A 20463-nucleotide genomic window follows, 5' to 3' on the forward strand; every position below is an offset into this window, starting at 1 on the left:
TTCCTGCCAAGGCAGGGGGTCGGACTAGATGATCTACCTAGGTCCCTTCCGACTCTAGCTACTATGAAACTATGAAACTATGAAACCTCTGGCTTAGATGGAGGTCCTGTAACATGGCTAGGAACTTACATGAGCTGTCAGACCTGGCTGACTGCTCTTCCCAGCAGATGTCCACATAGTTTAGGTCACCCATGAGGACCATGTCCATTGACTTAACTGTCTCCGCGAGTTGACCTGAGAATTCCCAATCTAGCTCTTCTCCCTGGTTGGGAGGTCTATAGTAGACCCCCACCGTTAAGTCCCTTTCCCCACAACCCCCGTGTATTCTCACCCAGAATGTTGAACCTCACGAGATTTCTTTTGGTCCAGTCCTCCAATTTGTCTAGGCCAGGGGTTGGTTGTCAAGTAGGGGTATGCGTCCCCCGGTGGTACTTTAAAAGGTCCCGGGGGTATGCAGGGACAGAGTACCACCACCCTGTGCTGCTGCCTCACAGGAGCAGGGCTGGGGCAGAGCAAGAGCAGGGCTGTACAGACTCTGCATTTGCCACATCCCTGCTTTGCATCTGGCTGCTTGCCACCCCTCCCCCCCATGTCTGGCCTCTCGCCACCCTCACTTCACATCTGGTTGCTCACCACTCCTCCCCCCAACCCCCCCGGTGCACTTACTAAAAAGCAGGCTGCCAGGGGTACACTTATAAAAGGTTGGAAACACCTGGTCTAGGTCACTCTGAATCCTAGCCCTACCCTCCAGCATATTTACTATTCCCCCCAGCTTGGTGTCATCTGCAAACTTGCTGAGGGTGCACTTTATGCCATCTTTCAGGTTGTTGATGATTGAACAAAACCAGCCCTGGGACCAACACCGGGGGACCCCACTGGATAGCGGCTGCCAACTAGACACCAAGTTGATTATTTACTACTCTCTGACCCCAATGCTGCAGCCAATTTTCTATCCACCTTACAGTCCACTCAGTCCATACTTCCTTAACTTGCCTACAAGACTGTTGCAGGAGACTCTATCAAACAGCCTTGCTATAATCAAGGTGCACCACATCCACCAGTCTTCTTGTGTCCACAGAGCAAGTCACCTCATCATAGAAGGCAATCAGGTTGGTCAGGCATGACTTGCTCTTGGTGAATCCATGCTGACTTTTTCTAATCGCCCTTTTCTCATCCAAGTGCTTGCAAATGGATTCCTTGAAGATCTCCTCCATGATTTTTCCAGAGGCTGATGTGTGACTGACTGGTCTGTAATTCCCTGGATCCTCCTTTTCCCCTTTCTTAAATTTGGGCACTATGTGTGCCCTTTTACAACCATCCGGGACCTCTCCTGATCACCACAAGGTTTCGAAGTCAATAGCCAGTGGCTCTGCAATCACATCAGCCAGCTCCCTCAGCACCCTTGGGTGCAGCCCGTCTGGTCCCATTGACTTGTACATGTACAGCTTTTCTAAATAGTCCCTAACCTGTTCTTTCATCATTGTTGGCTGGTCACCTCCTCTCCAGACTGTGCTGCCCAGTGCAGTTGTCTGGGAGCAGCCCTTGCCTGTAAAGACAGGTAAAAAAGGCATTGAGCACTTCAGCCTTTTCTTTAACTTTTGTCACAAGGTTGCCTCCCCCATTCAGTAAGTGACCCACAGTTTCCCTGGTCCTCCTCTTGCTGCTGACATACTTGTAGAAACCCTTCTTGTTACCCTTCATATCCCTTGCTAGCTGCATCTCCAGTTGCACTTTGGCTTTCCTGACTTCATCTCTGCATGTCTGAGCAATGCTCTTATATTCTTCCCTAGTTATTTCTTCATGTTTCCACTTCTTATAAGCTGCATTTTTGTGTTGTAGTTTACTGAAGAGTTCCTTGCTCAGCCAAGCCGGTCTTCTGCCATACTTGCAAGTCTTCCTGCGCATCGGAATGGTTTGTTCCTGCACTTTCAGTAATGTTTCACAGTTTCTAGGGTTGGAAGGGACCTGAACAGATCATCAAGTCTGACACCCTGTCCTGGGCAGGAACAAGTGCTGGGATCATAATACCCCAGCCAGGTATCTAGCCAACCTCCTCTTGAAGACCGCCAAGGTAGGGGAGAGCACCGCTTCCCTTGAGGGCCCATTCCAGAGCCTGGCAGCCCTAATTGTAGAGTAATGCCTCCTGATATCAAGCCTGAACCTACTCTCAATCAATTTGTGGCCCTTATTCCTTGTTATTCCAGGTGGTACCTAGGGGAACAGAGCCTCACCTGTTTTCCACTGGTCCCCCCTGTGAGTTTATAGATGGCCACCAGATCCCCTCTCGGTCTTCTCTTGTGGAGGCTGAAAGATTCAAGCCTTTTAGTTTATCTTCGTAGGGCCTGGCATGCTGCCCCCTGACCATGCGAGTGACCCTCTTCTGGACCCTTTCAAGGTTAGCCGCATCCCTCTTGAAGTGTGGCGCCCAGAACTGGCTGTAGTACTCCAACTACGGCCTAACCAGCACCACATAGAGGGGAAGGATCACCTCCCTGGACCGACTTGTGATGCATCTGTAGATGTACAGTTAGCCTTACTGACCACATCCTCGCATTGGCAGCTCATGTCCATCCTGGAGTCAACAATGACTCCAAGATCCCTTTCAGCCACTCTGTTGTTGAGAAGGATGTTCCCCAGCCTATAGGTATGTTATAGGTTCCTTTTCCCTAGATGGAGCACCTTGCACTTGTCTGCATTCAGTTCCATTCTATTCTCATCTGCCCCCCTCTGTAACCTGTCTAGATCTACTTGGATTCTGTCCCTCCCCTCCAGTGTGCCTACTTCTCCCCACATCTTTGTGTCATCAGCAAATTTGGACAGCATGCTTTCCACGCCCACTTCCAACTCACTGATAAGGATGTTGACTAGCACAGGGCCAAGGACCGAGCCCTGGGAAACTCCACTGCCCACATCCATCCAGGTTGAAAACGACCCATCTACCAGCATTCTCTGGGTGCAACCATTGAGTAAATTTGCTACCCATCTGACTTTGTAGGCATCAATACCGCAGTCACCCAGGTTTTTTTAATGAGCATGGGGTGAGAAACAGTGTCCAGGGCCTTCTTGAAGTCCAGGTAGACAACATCTACCTCAACGCCTGCATCCAAGGACTTTGTGACCTGGTCATAAAAGGAAACAAGGTTAGTCAGGCAGGATCTGCCTGTGATGAACCCATGCTGACTGCCCCTGAGCATTACCTCCCATACTTCCTTAAAGTACAGCCCACTCTCCTAGACTCCTCTCTCCATCAGACTGGCTTCCCAGGGGACCCTGCCCACGAGTTCCCCGAGTGAATTGGAGTCTGCCTTTCTGAAGTCCAAGGTCCTTACTCCATCCTTCCTTTCCTCAAGATCCTGAACTTAATCATCTCATGGTCACTGCTGCCCAAGTTGCCATCCACTGCTACATTCCTCACCAATTTCCTGTTGGTGACCACCAAGTCAAGAAGAGCATGGCCCCTAGTTGGCCACTCCAACGCTTGCATCAGGAAGTTGTCCCCAGTACCCTCCAAAAACTTCCTTGATTGCCTGCGAACTGGTGTATTGCCCACCCAGCAGATGTCAGGGTGATAGAAGTCCCCCGTGAGAACCAGGGTCTGTGACCGGGAAACTTCTGCAAGCTGTTTGAAGAAAGCCTCATCCACCACTGCCTCCTGGTCTGGTGGTCTATAGCAGACACCCACCATGACATCATCCTTATTCCTCTCCCCTCTAACCTTAACACAGAGACTCTCAACACACCTATCTCCAGTTCTGTAGCGGAGCTCTCAATTAAATGTGGTCATGCAAGCCAGGAGAATTAGATTTTCAGCAAGTGTAACGTTTTTTCATGTCCTCTCAGAGAGGAGATGGAAGGATCCAAGATGTAACCCACAAACTGGTTTCAGATAATGATTAGACTGCTCTTCCCAAATCCTTCCTCTTCCCAAACCTTTTCCAAAGGATGTAGCTTCACGTCATCAATCTTTTGAGAGGGAATTTTTACTATCACTTAATATTAGGAAATTGTTATTGTAGGGCATTCAGTATTTCTGAGAAGTGATAGTATGAGAGGAGTTAGCTCATCCTAGCTTTTGTCAGTGAATCTTTCTAGCAAAATGTTCAGCATTCTCATTTGATCATAGTTTCTACCTAGGGTAGAGGCTATTGGCTAATAGTCCCAGAGTTCATTTTGTTGGCTAACAGGAAGAGACCTGTGAATAAGAGAATCTGAGCGACTGATGTATGCTAGAAATTAGTAAATATTTAAACTATGTGTTGATGTGTGCTTGTAGTTGCTTAATATTTAGACTATATATAGATGCGTGTTTGTAATTACTATCTAAAAATAGCTCTGTGACGGTTCTTTTTGGTCTTGTTCTTGTTTTTGGTCTTTTGCACATTTTTATAAAAACCTGAAGTGTACACATTCCCAATTCCTTGTAAGGTGACACGTTTGTCTTTGCTGCACTGCAACAAGATGCAGTTAACTGTCTCTTATGACAACTGTTTTAAAGAATGCTGAATAGAAGTGCTTAGCTTTTATTTTTTGCCTGAGAATTGAAAAGACTCCTCATTTGTAGACTATGAAAGAATGGAGGAAAAAGCTTTATGTAGTGAAGTTATAAAGTACCCATTAGCAACATATATACAAAAAGGAATTCTGAATCAGCTTTATTTTTTCCTTTTTAGTTCTTTTGAGTAACCAGTTTAGAAGTACTTATCTTACACTGCTAAGGGAAGGTTGGGTTAGCTGTCCTCCTAGGTTGTTCTTTCTTGATTTCTGCATCTTTGAAAAAGTATGCTGTTGTCAACATTTATGCGAGTAAGAAATACATACACTTGATGGAAATTGTCCACAGTTCTAGAACTGTCTGGGTTTCTACAGAGCTTGATGCTTTTTTACAACCCCTGCCTCCCACCCCGAATGACAAATCTAGTTATTACCGGTACATAGCTTCTAAATATTTCATACAATTAATAAAAGTCCTTAATATAGAACAAAAAGAAAAGCAAGAAGGTAAATTATTTGATATGTTGACACTTATGAACTATATTATGAAGATATTTATACTTGAATAAGCATATTATAAGATTGTAATTTATTGCATTGCACATTTTCCTTTCAGTCAAGGAGTACTGCAAAGTAATATTTCCATATGAAGCACAGAATGATGATGAACTGACAATCAAAGAAGGTGATATCGTCACGCTTCTCAGTAAGGTAAAAGTACAATTTTCCTCCTATAAACAGGAATACAGCTTTCAAAAATATGCATCTTCTGTTGCCTCTGTTGAACACTTATTTTCCATTTGCACCTTTGATAATCTCTGTGTTAGCCGTGGAAACCATATGGTTTTGGTAATAGAGGATTATAAAGAGTTGAGGAAAAAATTCATTGTTGACTTCAGAGCTTCACTTGATAAAAATTAAGTAAAGCACAATGCGTGTCTGTTCAGTTTATCAGTAATTATAATTCTCTTTTAGTTTGCACCCAATTTATAGATCTTCATTAATGAGGGATTGGTTTCATTCGCTAATGCAACAATGAGAATAGACTGGAAGAATGGTAAATACAGTAGAAGTGCACTGCTGTTTGTGCAGTATGTCTGAGTGATGGGGGGGGAGAAAATAATTCATCTTCTGAAAACTCATACTTTTATCAAATGACAGGCACTGAGTAATCCAACTTTTACTAAACTGAAACAAATTAAATAGATGAGAGATTTGGAAACCACATTTTTTATATCAGGGGTGTCAAACTAATCTGGCCCAAATTATGTGGGACATATCTAGAGGCTAGACTGGCTGGATTTGGCACAGTGTGCAGAGCGCTTCCCAGGCCCTGTGCACCCTGCCTGGATCAACTCTCAAAATCAAGGGGCAGCTCTGGCAGCAGGGTTAGGAGGTTTCATGGGATGGATCCAATCCGTAGGCTGTATCTTTTACACCCCTGTTTTAGATCAACAGAAATTCTCCGAAATACTAAGATTGCATTAGTGTTACAGAGGCCTGAACTGGTGAAAACACTAAGTATTTACCTAATTCTAATAGTGTGTGTGTGTGTGTGTGTGTGTGTGTGTGTGTATGTTTAGAAGTAGCCAAAATTCTGCCAGGTCCTTAAAATCTGATTTATGTAAAAGTTTGTTTATGTGTGTGGTAGGGTTAGAGTGTTGTTGTAGCTATGATAGTCCATGAAATGTGTGATGGGTAATTTTTTTGGTGATATTTTTTTATTGGATCTACCAGGGGCTTACAATAACTTTAGGTGGCAGCAGCAATGAGACGGGGGCTAGGTCACCTGTGGCAGCAGCAGCAAACACCCCTCTTGTATCCCCTCAAAGTTGACACCCTTATCGTTGGCCTGGTTGCCAATCTTTGATTGAACTGCTGGGATTAACTGTATATTTGGAAGAGATGTTAGAAAACTGTTCAAGTACCAAGTGCCCTTCCTCATTTGTTAGTTCTTTGCTAAGCTATTTCACTGGGCAGGGTAATGCCAGAAGTTGATCAGAGTTTTTATTGGGAAGTGTCTCAAATAGAAGTATATGAATAATGTAATGAGTGGGTAACAAACCTAGTATCTGGAAACTAGCTGAAGACTTGCTTGTCATTTCTTGTTCTCTGTTTAACAGAGAAAATCTTCGGTATTTATCCAGCCTCCATAAGGAGGCAATATATTTAATTTTCCAGCAGGTAGCATAGTGGCATGTGCTTTTACAATGCACACTTGTGTTAGATTTGTTTTTAGATCTGCAAAATTTCATTATGCAAACAGCCTATATTCTAATATAGTATAATGTTAAAGATAAACACACACACACACACACACACACACACACGTTTGTGTGTGGGTCAGACCTGTGGGTCATGTAGCTCAGCTTCTGTCTCTGACAGTGCCAGGAGTGGATGCCAGGAGTGGAAGCATTGAACTGGGTTGGTCTAAAGTGATCTATCCCCTATTTGTTACCCTCCCTGGCATCTACCATCATTGTTTTAGAGATGCCAGAAGACTGTTTTGTTATCTAGATGCTTTTGAACCTGGTTGTACTTTCTGCCTTTACTACCTTATCTAGTAATGAGTTCCACAACTGAAGCCAAAGAATGACAATAGAGAATTTCATGATTAGAAACATGTCCGCACAAGTACCATGTGCAATTCTTAATTCCTGTGGACGTTTCTGTGTGAGATGCTAACTGCGTAGTAGCTGAATAATACTGCACAGTAGGATATTGCAGTACAAACAGGGCTGATGTGCTACTGCACAATATTATTAGGCAACTGCTCAGTAGTGTCACTAAAGGCATTCTCTGGCACTACTGCATAGTAAGTCCAGTTACTGAGTATTTATTTAGTACTTGATTATACAAGTACTAAATAAATGTATAGCAACCACTGCCCAGTAGCACCTGGTGTAGATGCATCCTATATGTATGTACTGTATGTGAGTAATAAACACACACACACAAATTTGAGAAATGTTTCTGTGTTAAAAGAAAATATGATACAATTCCAGGACCTATTGATAGATGCGTTTTTGGGTACAATTCAGCCTCAGCCCCTGATCATCAGGGGCTGGGGCTAATGGGAAGTTTTCATAGATTCAGAGATATTAAGGTCAGAAGGGACCTCTGTAGATCATCGAGTCCAACCCCTTGGGGTCAGATAACCCTAGCCAGGTTAGTGATAGGAAGTCTATGAAATGATTATGACAGCTCAAAGCTCCTGGTAGGAATCCACACCTATCCAAACACCCCCAGAAGTTGGAAGTGCAGTCTGGTAAATGGTCATGGCTCCTTAGATAGCTGTGTTAGGGTTGCATGCAACTCTCACATTCAGATCTACGTCCATCGTATACTTGGAGAGCTTTCATTGAAAGAAAACTGTTACTTTACTAAATTTATAAATAACCTTATATATAAAGAACCTACAAAACTGAAAAAATGGGTCAATTTGTTTTTGGAAAAGTTTATAATAAATAATTCTAATTAATTGAAAGCTATATGTGTAAAATATGAGATCCTTATTAGGGGAACCATACATTTGAATTTCTTAGGTGAGGGTTGGCATAGGAGATCATGGAGTAAAATAAACCTAGGGATTACGATTTAGTAAATTTACAGGGGGATTAGAATTTGACTGAAACTAAAAGGTGACAATAGACAATGTATTGATTTGAATTAAATTGGGTCTTATTTTATATGTACTTAGGACGTAAAACCTAAAGTATAATTATATTAAATACTCATTGAAATAAGTGGGGTTCTGAATCACAATTGCTTCATTTGAGTTTTCTTATTTATTTTACTGTATAACGTTTTAGTTCACTTGGTTGAAGACATTTCAGACTGATTTACTTTTTGGAGCAAATTAAAGATGACAGAGTAATCACTCTCATTTTTAATCCTAAATCATTTCAAGCAGCTTTTGCAAAAATGAGCCAGACATATTAAATAGATATATAATATTCCATTCCCGGGCCTCAAATAAGATACCTTAAAATATTTGAGAGACTATAAAATGTCTAAAATGTAATTATTCAAAATCATCATAAACACAACACATCTTTCTATCATACCTGTCTAGTTCTTTTTCTTTAAATTTTTAGTTTTCATAGATTTCATAGACATTAGAGTTGGAAGGGACCTCAGAAGCTCTTCGAGTCCAGCCCCCCGCCTACTGCATCCAGTTTTGGGCTCCACAATTCAAAAAGATGTGGAGAAGCTTGAGAAAGTCCAAAGAATCGCATGATCAGAGGTCAGGAAAACAGACCTTACGACAACAGGCTGAGAGCCATGGGGCTCCTTAGCTTGGAAAAGCACAGGCTCAGGGGTGATCTGGGGGCCACCTATAAGTTTATCAGGGGTGACCTCCAGTATCTGGGGGAACGGTTGTTCACCAGAGCGCCCCAAGGGATGACGAGTTTGAACGGTCATAAACTTCTGCGAGACCGTTTCAGGCTGGACATAAGGAAGAATTTCTTTACTGTCCGAGCCCCCAAGGTCTGGAACAGCCTGCCCTTGGAGGTGGTTCAAGCACCTACACTGAACACCTTCAAAAGCAAAGTGAATAGTTTGTTAATAGATTAGTAGGTATCTTTTCCCCTCTATCATCTCCCATCTTTTTTCTATTGTTCTTTGTGCATGAGTAATATGACAATGTTTTATTAGAAAATAATACAAGATAGCACTAGCTTTTTTCTGTCAGAAGTTAGTGGGGGGTGGGGGAAAGAAAGGTGACTACTGACCCTGGCAGACAAAGACGGTAGGGGATCCTGGGGAGAGACAACACCTAAACTTATACTTAAATTCTGTGTTGGTTTCATTGTTGGTTTTCTGTTGGCTTAATTTCAGTTGTGCAAAATTAACATACCACTAATGATTGTATGCAACAGAAAAGGAGTTAATTTTGTCTTCAAGATTTGAAGTTAGGAGTTTTAGTTCACTCCTAACACTGAAGATTTGACAAAACCAGAGTTAAAAAGGTTAAAGGCCATCTCACGCTTAACATCTTATGAGACTAGTGTGGTTAATTTGCGGTTTGTGTAGCCACCAGCACACAAGGAAGTGAGTCATGTGTGGTTAGTGTGGTTAATGACCAGTTGCCCACCTACAGCAGGGTTGACTGGGGGGGTGGCGTCTGACAGGAGTCAGGCGCAAAGCCCACAGTCACATGTATGTCTCAGGCTGTTGCAGGATACCTCATCTTTGTGCCACTGCTCTCAAGAGCTGAAAAGAAGCTATTTAAATGGTCAGTTTTGTTTCCTGAAAGCTAATTGGAAAAGATTGAGGGTTAAAAATGAGTGGGGACAATCAATTGAAAGATTTATAGCAAATCACCTATAAAAATGGCTTGATAGTAGGTGGTTAAAGGAGTAACTGTGTAGCAAAAGAATAAGCTGACATGGAAGTGGAGACATGCTCTATGCTACTACCAAGGACTGATTTTATTTTTAAGTTAAGCTGCAGCTACTTCATTATTTAAATTCTTCAGAGTTTCTTGTAAATTGGTTAGCTCCTGCCAATACACATCTGGGAGAACAGTACTGTTTGGAAAGTCTCCTGTTTTTGGACTTTGCCAACATGTGTTATTCTGAATGTTGTTTCTATCTCTCCAAAAACTGTTATCATGTTTGAGATTACATTTCTGGTAATTTCTGTACAACTTCTACTTTAAAAAGTTAAAACAACCCAGATATAGAGAAATTATCTTCACATTCAGCAGCAATCATGTTGTTGATATGCCTACAGTATGCTGAGTATTTTCCAAAAGAAGAACAGCATGACAATGGATAAGTGAGCAGCAAATAAGCAGTTAATTTAACAAATGTCAATGAATGGAACAAACTGCTTTAACCATGTTCAGGTTATTCTTTAAGACTGGCAGTGTATCAGTAGCTTTTAAATCAGCTGGTAGATAAAAACACCACAAAGCCGTACTGAAGCACCTGTTCTATACAGATGCTGCAGATCCAGGTTGAACTAATGTTCTGCTTCTTCCACTAATGCTGGTGTCTCCACTCTCAAAACAGCAGGAAAAGGAAAAATAATGTATTTCAACATGTAGGCTATCATAATTTAACCAACATGCATGTCATTATATGTATGTGTCTGCTTAAAGCACACAGCGTGCATGATTTACCATATTATGTGGACTGTAATTTTTTAAATATCTCTTTATTGATCTTCTGTAGAGTCTCTGCCAAAACAAAGAAAAACCATAGGTTTGCCAAAAGAAACCAGCCTTGGTGCTATCCTTATACTCTAATAAAGTTGAACAGAGATTCTTCACTGATGGATGTATAGAGCAATTAAATGAATTGTTAAGTTGCCAATGAATATTACACGCTGGTCTGGCAACTGATTTAAAAGGCAAAGTTCATCTAAAATGGTTTGACTGTGCTTTTGTCTTAGATTTCATGTGACCTTATGTCTGTAAGAAGTAATTTGGATAGCTTTTCTACTAACCAGTAGTTAAATCAGAGTATCAAAATGAAGCTGAACTTGCCTACTTGGATGAAAAGTTAAACAGGAATCTTGCTAATTTTGGTTCTCTTTACATATCCTTTCTAAAAGTTTAATTTAAAATTAGTAAGTTATGCATGCCTAGAAACTGCTTCCTCCAAGTGTAGCTCTTTATCCTTGAAAACTCTCTGTGACATTACAGTCATCCCTTGAAATGGAAGTCACGATTCATCCTTTCTACTGTACACTAGTCAGTTAAAAAACAAAAGAAATACAATCTTGCATATAAATCATTTGGAAGAGAAGAAAAAAAATTCATGAGTAACTTTATGGAAGGTCATAGTCATTTACATTTTGCCTTTAGAATGCAGTTGATATAAAATAGTTAATTGTATTCAGATGAGACTATAATGTTAATTTAAGTAGGTAAATTTTAACAGATAAATCAAACTTATATTATTCCACATAGACAGGGTAATTAAAATGAGTCAATATTATACTACTTTTTTGGAATTCTTTATTCCATTTGCTTCATACTCCTTGTTTTTTGTTAATCAATATGTAATCTTTTTTGCTAACTTTAGTTCTTTTGGCCTGAATTATGTCAGACTTGTAAAGACTAGTAGCTATCTGTAGGAGTCACTTAAATGTTGAAACCAGTACTTTGCTGACCAGTTTGGTTGAATTCTGTGAGATGTCTGGTGTCCAGGAAAAGTCCTTGCTTACAGCATTTCCCGAGTACTTGGGAAGGCTACAACTGTGCTATTGGGCCAGTAGTACTGAGTTTCATTTTCTTCCATTCTGTCACACCTGTATAAGGTACAAATAGGGTCCATGTGTGTAAGCAACTTGAATTGAGGATTTGACTAGGCTGAATATGGTAAGTTAGCTCTGTTTCTTTCACTAGTGAGCTATCCTAGTTTCACTTAACACAGTTTAAGAGTGAAAATACAGTTACTGCTTGTCAGATCCCTCTACAGTATGTCTCCCACCCATTTTAACTCTTAAATTATTTGTTTATCCATTCCCCTTGTATAGTTACAGTGTTTTAGTGTAACTAATCATATTTACTCTGCTTCTTGAGTTTGACTTTATTACTAACTCACTTGCTAACTCACTAATTACTCAGCATTTGCTGCTGCTAGCGTATCTGTGAGGGGCTAGTTCTACTCTTAGTAATGCACAAAACAGAACTTACTTTTGGAAGTTAGAATTGATTTGGGAAAAATGTAACTCCTTTGGAAATCAGCCGGTTTAAGTTGTAGGGAAAATAAAGGTTCTGAGGATTCGAAAAATAGCGTGGCCAACTGAGGTGATCAAGCCTCGTATTCATTAACCTTTAAGATTTCCACTGTTCTGCATGAATTCTTTAGCTGAGGCTCAATGGATATTTCATCCATTGATATATTTCCTACCAGCAAAACATTTGCTCATATAACCTTAGTCACTTAAGCCTCATTTTAGAATGGACTGAGTGAAGGTTTTACATTGGAAAGGACAAAGGCTGCACATAAAGTTTAAGTGTTACAATGAGGAAGGGGTACAGCATTACATCAGTGCGCAAAGGCAAGCCAGGAACCATACTGTTTGACCCAGACATTAAAATTGGCTATTATTCTGAATATGTTAAAATATGTTAAATAAAGTGGAGAATAGAGGTCTGTTAATTGGTGTTTAACTCAGGAAAGACCTTAATTGGAAACTACAACTCACATGTTAACCCTACTAAACAGCAGAACTTCAGGTTTCCCTGTCTCTAGTTACACTACTTATGGAAATGAATTTGTCAAAATTCCCATATAGCTTTCTGATATAGAAAGAAAAATATAGTGAAATAAAGTTCAAGGATGCTTCATTTGCTTTCTTAGACCTATGTCAGGTTGCTTCCTTCATTGTGGCTGAATTTTTATCTTAATTGCAATCTCATCTTTAGTGTTTAGGCTTACCTCTTCAACAGAAATTTCACACTGCTAGTAACTTAACTGGAACATGTATCTCAGAATCTCTCTTGATTAAATACTATTTCAGACTTGTACTGAGAGAGAATAGATCTCCCTGAAAGCCAGGAACACCTGCAACACAGTTAGCCTGTCCCTTATCACTGAAAGAATAAGTTTGGTACTGAAGTTATCCTCTCTGCCTTTCTGTCTCTCACATTAGAGTATACTCTAAACCTTTCTTATTAAAATTGTTTATTTGTGTACATTATAGTTTCACGTCAGAACTGTTTTAAGGCCTTACCACTCGCTCTTAATAGATTTTCAGATTTCATTAAACTTTTAATACTTATAAATCCAAAAAGTTATAAAATTGTGTATTTTTTTACCTTTTAAGCAATCCATCACATTTTATAATATGTGCTATGTATAAAATTTAAAGTATCAAAAACTAGCAAGATCTTAAAGAAAAAATATGTATTTCCAAGTACCGTTCAATAAGATAGTCTTACCAATTCCTGGAGTTCGTTTCAAGTCCTCACTTTGTTGTGTTGTATACCACTTTAAAAAGTAGGGTTAGGTATTTGACCAGTCAAATAAAGTTTGGTCAATTGACTGGTCAACTATTGGTAAAAAATTGTAAAAAATTTCCGATAGGTCCAAATAATACATAGAAAAGGCACAAATTTTTCCATTAAGAAATGTGTCAAAAAACAATAACAACCACCATTTCTTTCAAGAAAACTACAAAAAAAGTAGTTATTTTGTAAAATTGCTATAATCCTTGACTGGTCAAAAATATGCAGTTAATTGACGATATTAAACTGGTCAATTGACTGGTTTTGCCAAGGCATAAAGGTTGTTCAGGTGCTCCAGATAGGTTTTTTTGTGATACAGGAATTAACACATTTAAACATGTACAAGAAATAGCAAAGGATGAGCTGGTAATCTTTACTGATGCACTTAATTTATGCAGAAAAGACTGATAGTCTTGATGCCAGAAGAGGCAGGGGAGGGAATGCCATTACACAGAACAGTTATCCAGAAGGTATTATGTATTTCAAGAATTTATGGAATTAATTTTATAATGAATCATATCGTTTTAAATCATCCTTAATACAATACCCAAGTAAACAGAACCAAGTTTGTGGTAGTAACTGCTTTTCCATACAAGAGTGTTTACCTAGAAGTCTAGAACATGAACACTTAAGAATGCCTGTATTAGCTTCTTATCCCTCATTCTCCTTTGGTATCAATAGTGTGAGTGCATTGAGTGAATTTAATAGTTTCTTTTATTAGATTCACTATTAGAAACTAATACATTATACATAAGAGAGAGGAGGGAGTTTTAAATTTTCAGTCCATTTTGAATGTTCCTTTGCATTCCTTATTTAAAGACAAGGAAAAAAAGTACTGTTCAAGGAACTGCAATAGCTTTACATTATAAAGGTAAAAAATAGACTTTTTGTTCATTATTTTTTCAGTATGAGATTGCCTTATTGTATTTTATCTGTTTTTAAAAAGCAAAACAAAACTACCCCTTAAATATGATTTTTAAAACAGTGGTGGGGATTACCTAAGTAGGTAACTGGTTAGTGTTGTTTATAGATCTAACAGATGCATATCTTTACACTCATTGGGCACACACTTGCAGCAGCTCAAATAGAAGTGGTGCAAATTTGAGCCGGGGCTTTTTGCCTCAGCTCCTGTGCCCAGACATGCATTTTGGTGTGGGGAAAATTGCGCCACTTGGGGCAAAATAACCTTGCCTGGCTCTTCCCAGACCTGCAACTGGCCCCGGCAGTATAAAAACCTGCCCTAGCAAGCAGCTCAGGTCTACTCCTTCTCAGGAAATTCTGGGGCCCTGCCAGTTGGTATCTGGGGATACTAGCCCCTTGTCAGCTGGACAGCTGCATCAGCATCCCAAATCCATTTTTTTAAATGACCCAAAATACATGTTCTTCCACAATTAGAACAAAAGACCACAAGAGAGATCAGTTAGGCAGTGCTTTATTAATATATTTACAATGTTAAAGCACTTTGGAAGCCTACCAGTATCTCTATCATCATAAAATAAATTCTAAATATCTGTATGTCTTGATGTGTGCTTCTGGTTTTCTTCTGACATGATGGGTGCATGATGGGGGGATGTGTGGTTTGCAGAAGGGGTGGGAGTGGAGGGATGTGGGCTGATTACAGGGGGACTGTGGGTGTGGAAGGACCTTGTAGGGGGGCTCCCCAGAGGGGTGTGTCCCCTGGCCCCCACATGGTGCAGCCCCCCACACAACGCATGGACTGCCCCCATAGTAAGGCCCCAGCTTCACCCCGAAGGGCCAAAGCTCCCTCACAGGCTGTGGTCCTGCAGGATCCCAGGCACCCTGCAGGGCCACAACCCCCCTGTGCAGGGTCCAAAACTTACCCCCTGCAGAGGGAGCAGGGCACTCAGAGCCCACTGCTAGCAGCCCCCCTCCCCCCCATGGAGTGACATGTCCCTGAGCAGGTCAGAGCCAGTGCTGCCTGTGCTACTCATTGCAGACTGGTGCCACTCATATGTGTCACCCGGGGGCTGGCATCACTCGCGGGGATTGCTGCGCACTGTGCTGGGTCCTGCTGCCATGGAACCAGCCCAGCCTGGCAGCACAAGCCACACCAATGCCAGCAGGGCCTGGTTTGGCTCAGCATGCTGTCCTTGCGCACTGTGCTGGGTCCTGCCTCCAGTGGCAGCGCTGCTGGCCCTGCGGTGCCTGCGGGGAAGAGACTTGTGGTGGGACCTGGCCCAGCATGGCTTTGCACCAGGTTGGGTCAGACCGGCAGGGCGCATTTTCAGTGAGGCTTAGGCACACCTGAGCCTCACGAAAAACACACTCTGCTGGCCCAGTCCAGTCCAGTCCAGGCTGTGGAGCTCAGTGCTGCGGCCACTCGCCATCCCCTGGCCCTGCACACCCCTGGTGGGGGAGGCTCTGGGGCTGCTGCACACCTGCTCCACCACCCAGCAGCCACAGTGCCAGCAGCAGCAGGCAAGCGGGGCTTTGGCTCTGGTGCATGCACAGTGCATGGCAATGTGGCACTGTGTTACCCAGGCTCTGTACATACTGAATGGATCCAGCCTGGCCCATCCAAACCCATGCACTAGCAGACTGGGCCGGGTCCATTCAGCATGTATAGAGCCCAGGTCACACAGCACCACGTCACTGTGGGGAGCCACACAGCAGAGCCTGTTTTTGCCAGTGCCTCAGGGGCTGGGGGAGGGGCAGGCATGTGCCAGCCCCTGCTTGAGCCCCACCCCTGACACTCCCCACACCCCCTGACATCCCCCTCCACTCGCCATAGCCCCCGACAGCCCCCTCCATTCCCAACATCCCCTGCCACTCCTCATAGCCCCTCACATATCCCGGCCACTCCTCAAAGTCCCTGAAATCCCCTGACACTCCTGACACTCCCTGACATCCTCCCACCACTCTCCATAGCCCCTGACAATCCCTTCCACTCCCAACACTCCCCCAACATCCCTCTGCCACTCCTCACACCCCTCATGCCCACCCACACCCATACCACCCCCCCATGTCCCTAACTTACTTTTGACAGTGCCAGGGGCAGCAGGAGCACCACAGAGACGCGCTGGCCAGAAACCAGAGTCTCTCTCTTGGAGGACCAACTCCCAGGTTGCCTCCAGGCACGGTCTGGGACTGTGCCTTACCCCACTGTTCTGTGGTGCAGCTTTTTTGACCCAGGGGTTTAATTTTACCCCTGTGCTACAAAGATGCAGCATGGGGAATGGTTTTGTTCCCACATGTGCTTCTTGCAGCGTCTCAAAGAGGTTTGAGATGCTCCAAGACACATGTCCGCTCCTCTGGATGCGCCCATTGAGGGAATTTTATGAATATCAGTACAAATAATGCATAGTGCTGGTTCAAAATCTTTATGTTTTTACTGAGAATGTTCTTGGTAGTATTTGTGTAAGTCTGAAAACAAAACAGAAGTTGTTTATAGTATGCTTCTAGAAGAGGATGACACAACTTTTCCTTATGCACACAATTCCAGATCTAATCTTCCTAATTATAAGCATAATCTGTTTTAATCAGAAGAGATAAATAATGTTTACAACATTGATCTTCAAAACACTCTTGGATTTTTTCATCTCTTCTGTGTCAGAAATAACTACCATAGGCTACTTTCACCAGTTTCACCAAGGAGCTTTCTGTTCACAAGAAAAACTAAGAAAAAATCTGACATATCAGCTCTAATAAATCTCTTATCCCCAATGACAGCAGACATAAGACTCTGGGGACATTAGAGGTTTAAAGAAAATTACCTCCTTGAGAAACTTTCAGCCACGGCTGAATAATTCCAAAAGGCGTGTGTCAAGGGCAGAGTGATATCTATGCATCCCATAGGAAAGGAGCCTCTTTTGTATGGATGCAAAGGGATCCATTTCTCTGCATCCATTTAGTAAAGTACAGTGCAGTGCTAAAGGTATGGTCACTATCTTGAAAAATGAAAGACAGCACAATAGTTCAATTATAACAGTGTACAAGGAGGAAGGAAATCCAGGATCTGTAAGACATCTTTAGCTGGTGATCATCATCATACTGGTCAGTGAATCAATGGGTTTGCATAACACAGAATTCCCAATATGTTTTAAGGACAGCCCAGTAAATAATTTTGTTTGAAAGTAAGTGCTGTGGTTACCAGTTTTTAATAAAATTAATCTGCAGAGAAGAATCTGGAGCTTATAATGGACCACATACTGAAAATGAGCCATGGTTGTGCTCTTGTTGCAAAAAAAGAAAAAGCCTATAGCACAGTAGATGGTATTAATTAGTGTCACTTGCAAGTCAAGGAAAGGTAGGATTTGGTAAGTCTGCATATACTGGGTTGTAAAGAAGGTTGAGAGAGGCTGTTCTTTGTGGCCACAGGGGATAGAACTAGGGGCTAGTGTCTTGAATTTCAGCAAGGGAAATTTAGGTTGGATTTTTGAAGTAACTTTTTCACTATGATAGTGGGTAAACTTTGGAGGAGTTTACCCAGAGAGGCTGTGGAATCTCTATCCTTTGAACTTTTTGAGAGTGGGCTAGACAAACATTTGACATGCTGTGGTTTAGTTAGGGAGGATGCTGCCTTCAGCAAGGGGTTGGACTTCAGGTCCCCTCCAACCCTACAATTCTGTTTTTAAATTTGGATTTATTATCATTTACTGTAGAATCAAGGGACTTCATCACAGACCAAGAATAGTGTGCTTGCTGCTGTAAAAACATGAAATATCTAAAAGTCTACGTCTCAAAAAACTTGCAGCCTAAATATAAGATAAATGACAACAGATGGAGGGGGAACTAAAGCTCGTTTAAACCAAAGCGCTCTGCCAGCATTTTTCAGCATAGGGTCACTGATCCACATGATACACATGGCAATGGAGTCTGCTTGATCAATCAAGTCTGCACCGACACACTGTAATTACAGCACATAAGAGAAGCCTCCCTGAATGTGTATAGGACCCTAGGTGCCTTCTTGGGTTGGTGACTTTCATGACCAGAGCAGAGCCCCTAACTTTTAGATATGAGAATACTCAGTATCACTAGGCTTAAGTCCCTTTGTGAATCTTATCCCAGGTCTCTTAAATGATTTCATGAAGCACAATGTTACTTGATGCTTACTTGATCTTACTTGCTTCCAGCAGCTATTAAAAAAAAGGCTACCATAGCTGTTGCACATGCTCAGATTATTTTGGTTTGAAACACAGAATCACATTCCTGCAAGTGACATTCAATGCAAATAAAAAAGCATTTTGCTGATGACTACCTTATTTTCAGAGAAAATAGTTTCTATTTACTGTAATGAACTAGTTTGAGTGTTTTTTTTCTTTTTCTGGCTGATTTGAAGTTTTTTAATTGCTATATCAGACAATCACCTTTTTATTAAATAAAAAAAAATGTCCCTCATCTGTTATATCTGTTGGATAAAGATAAATTATTTAGGAGGCTGTTTTCAGACTAAGAGAGACGCTTGAGTTACCAGATCATTTTTACTCCTCTGAAAATTTGATTCCTTCTTGGATGACCAGGTATGCTTTTATAACTTGATTACACTCATCAATGTCATTTTTCAAAAGCTGAAAATAGTAAAAACTACTAGGAAGATCTACTTACCTTTTTAGACCATTGTTACAGCTTCCTGAGACTAAAACATCAGTTTACTTCTGTTGGCTCTCACTATCAATTTAAAACAAAACTAAAAAGTTCTTAAACTTTCTACTTGCTGTTTTTGCAGATGTGTCTGACATACCAATGTGTTGCTCACAAAGGTTATCAAATATCTGTAAATATATGAGCAGCCCTCAGAAGATGTCAAAAAGAACAATAATAAAAATCAGACAGACTGCAAGGTAAAGGCAGCAAAGATTTGTATCTTTGCAAGTCAGTGATCTAGTAACATACTCAATGTGATGATGTTAACAGTTATATCAGTTATCATCCCATCCAATAAGTCATCTTTTTTTCCTGTTTCCTCCTCTGCTTTCATGGCCTCCACTAACTAGCAAGATGCTAGTGAGGAGCACTTTGACAATTTATTCCTATAGAAGGCTTGTACATCTATTAAGGCAGCTGCTTTCTCAGTCCAAACCCCAATTCAGTCCTCCTTTCCTGTCTCACATCTACAAGAAAGCCATTTAGAACATTAACTCCTGAACCAAGAAAGTAAAATCTTAAGAGGAAAAACTGTAGAGACCAAATTTGCAGAGGAAAATCATTTCCGTCTTTTGTTTATAAATGCAGCACCTACAGGGTACACTACTTAAGGGTCCCTCAAACCCTTTGCACCACCGCTAAATTTCATCCCCAGTAACAGAGTCAACATAAGATATGTTCACTGAAAACTTGTGACTTAAACAGAGGCTAGTAAATCCAATATTGATCCATTGCTTCCTTGTATTACCCATCCATCTGTTGTCATTTGTCTTATTTGGCAGATGTCACACTTAAGATGCAATTAGCCTGTTAATCATATCTTAAATAGTGACCCAGCCATGCGTTCAGGCACTTAATGGCACAACAAAACAGGAAACCAGCCACAAAAATATCCCACAAGATATGTCTAATATTTTTGTGGCTGGTTTCCATCATGCCTTAAGTTGAACATGTGAGAGGGTCCCTGCCATGCAGCCTTATGTCAGCTGCATGTCAGGGCTTGGTTGAAAGCTCCCTTTATGTTGGCAGACTGATGGCCACATGGCACAGCCCTACACACCCCTCTGTCTTCAGAGTGCTGACTTGCTGAGTCATGTTGTTTGGTTGCAGAGAGCTGTGGGACTTGCTATAACCTGGCATGTTGACTGCTTTGCCCACAGCTCCCAGAGACTGTGGGCATCTTGCTGGTGCAGAAGCGACCTGGGATCATTAGCCCAGAGTCTCCCTGCCCTGTTAAGTAAGGATGCATTTGGGATCTGATCCCTGGTCCCAAAATTGTGGGTCCTGCTATGCACATGTGGCACAGTAGGAGGTATGATTTTTAGGGTTGGGGATCAGATCCCATTGCACCATTAATTGAACATGTGCCAGGGACCTAAGGTTTTCTGGTACAAATGTAG

The 20463-nt window shown here is 41.6% G+C and overlaps 1 protein-coding gene across 5 annotated transcripts in view; it reads left to right on the plus strand.

The window, feature by feature from the left end:
* The window catches only part of SH3KBP1 (SH3 domain containing kinase binding protein 1), a 359726-nt gene that overhangs the window by 270024 nt on the left and 69239 nt on the right, over positions 1-20463 (plus strand). For all 5 annotated transcript variants that reach the window (XM_019529214.1, XM_019529212.1, XM_019529213.1 and 2 more), the window contains one exon: positions 5108-5202. In XM_019529214.1, coding sequence (XP_019384759.1) covers positions 5108-5202 — 95 coding nt within the window. The remainder of the gene's footprint in view (positions 1-5107; positions 5203-20463) is intronic.

This window comes from Crocodylus porosus, unplaced genomic scaffold, assembly GCF_001723895.1.
Source record: "Crocodylus porosus isolate Cpor-Errol unplaced genomic scaffold, CroPor_comp1, whole genome shotgun sequence".
Taxonomy (NCBI): domain Eukaryota; kingdom Metazoa; phylum Chordata; order Crocodylia; family Crocodylidae; genus Crocodylus; species Crocodylus porosus.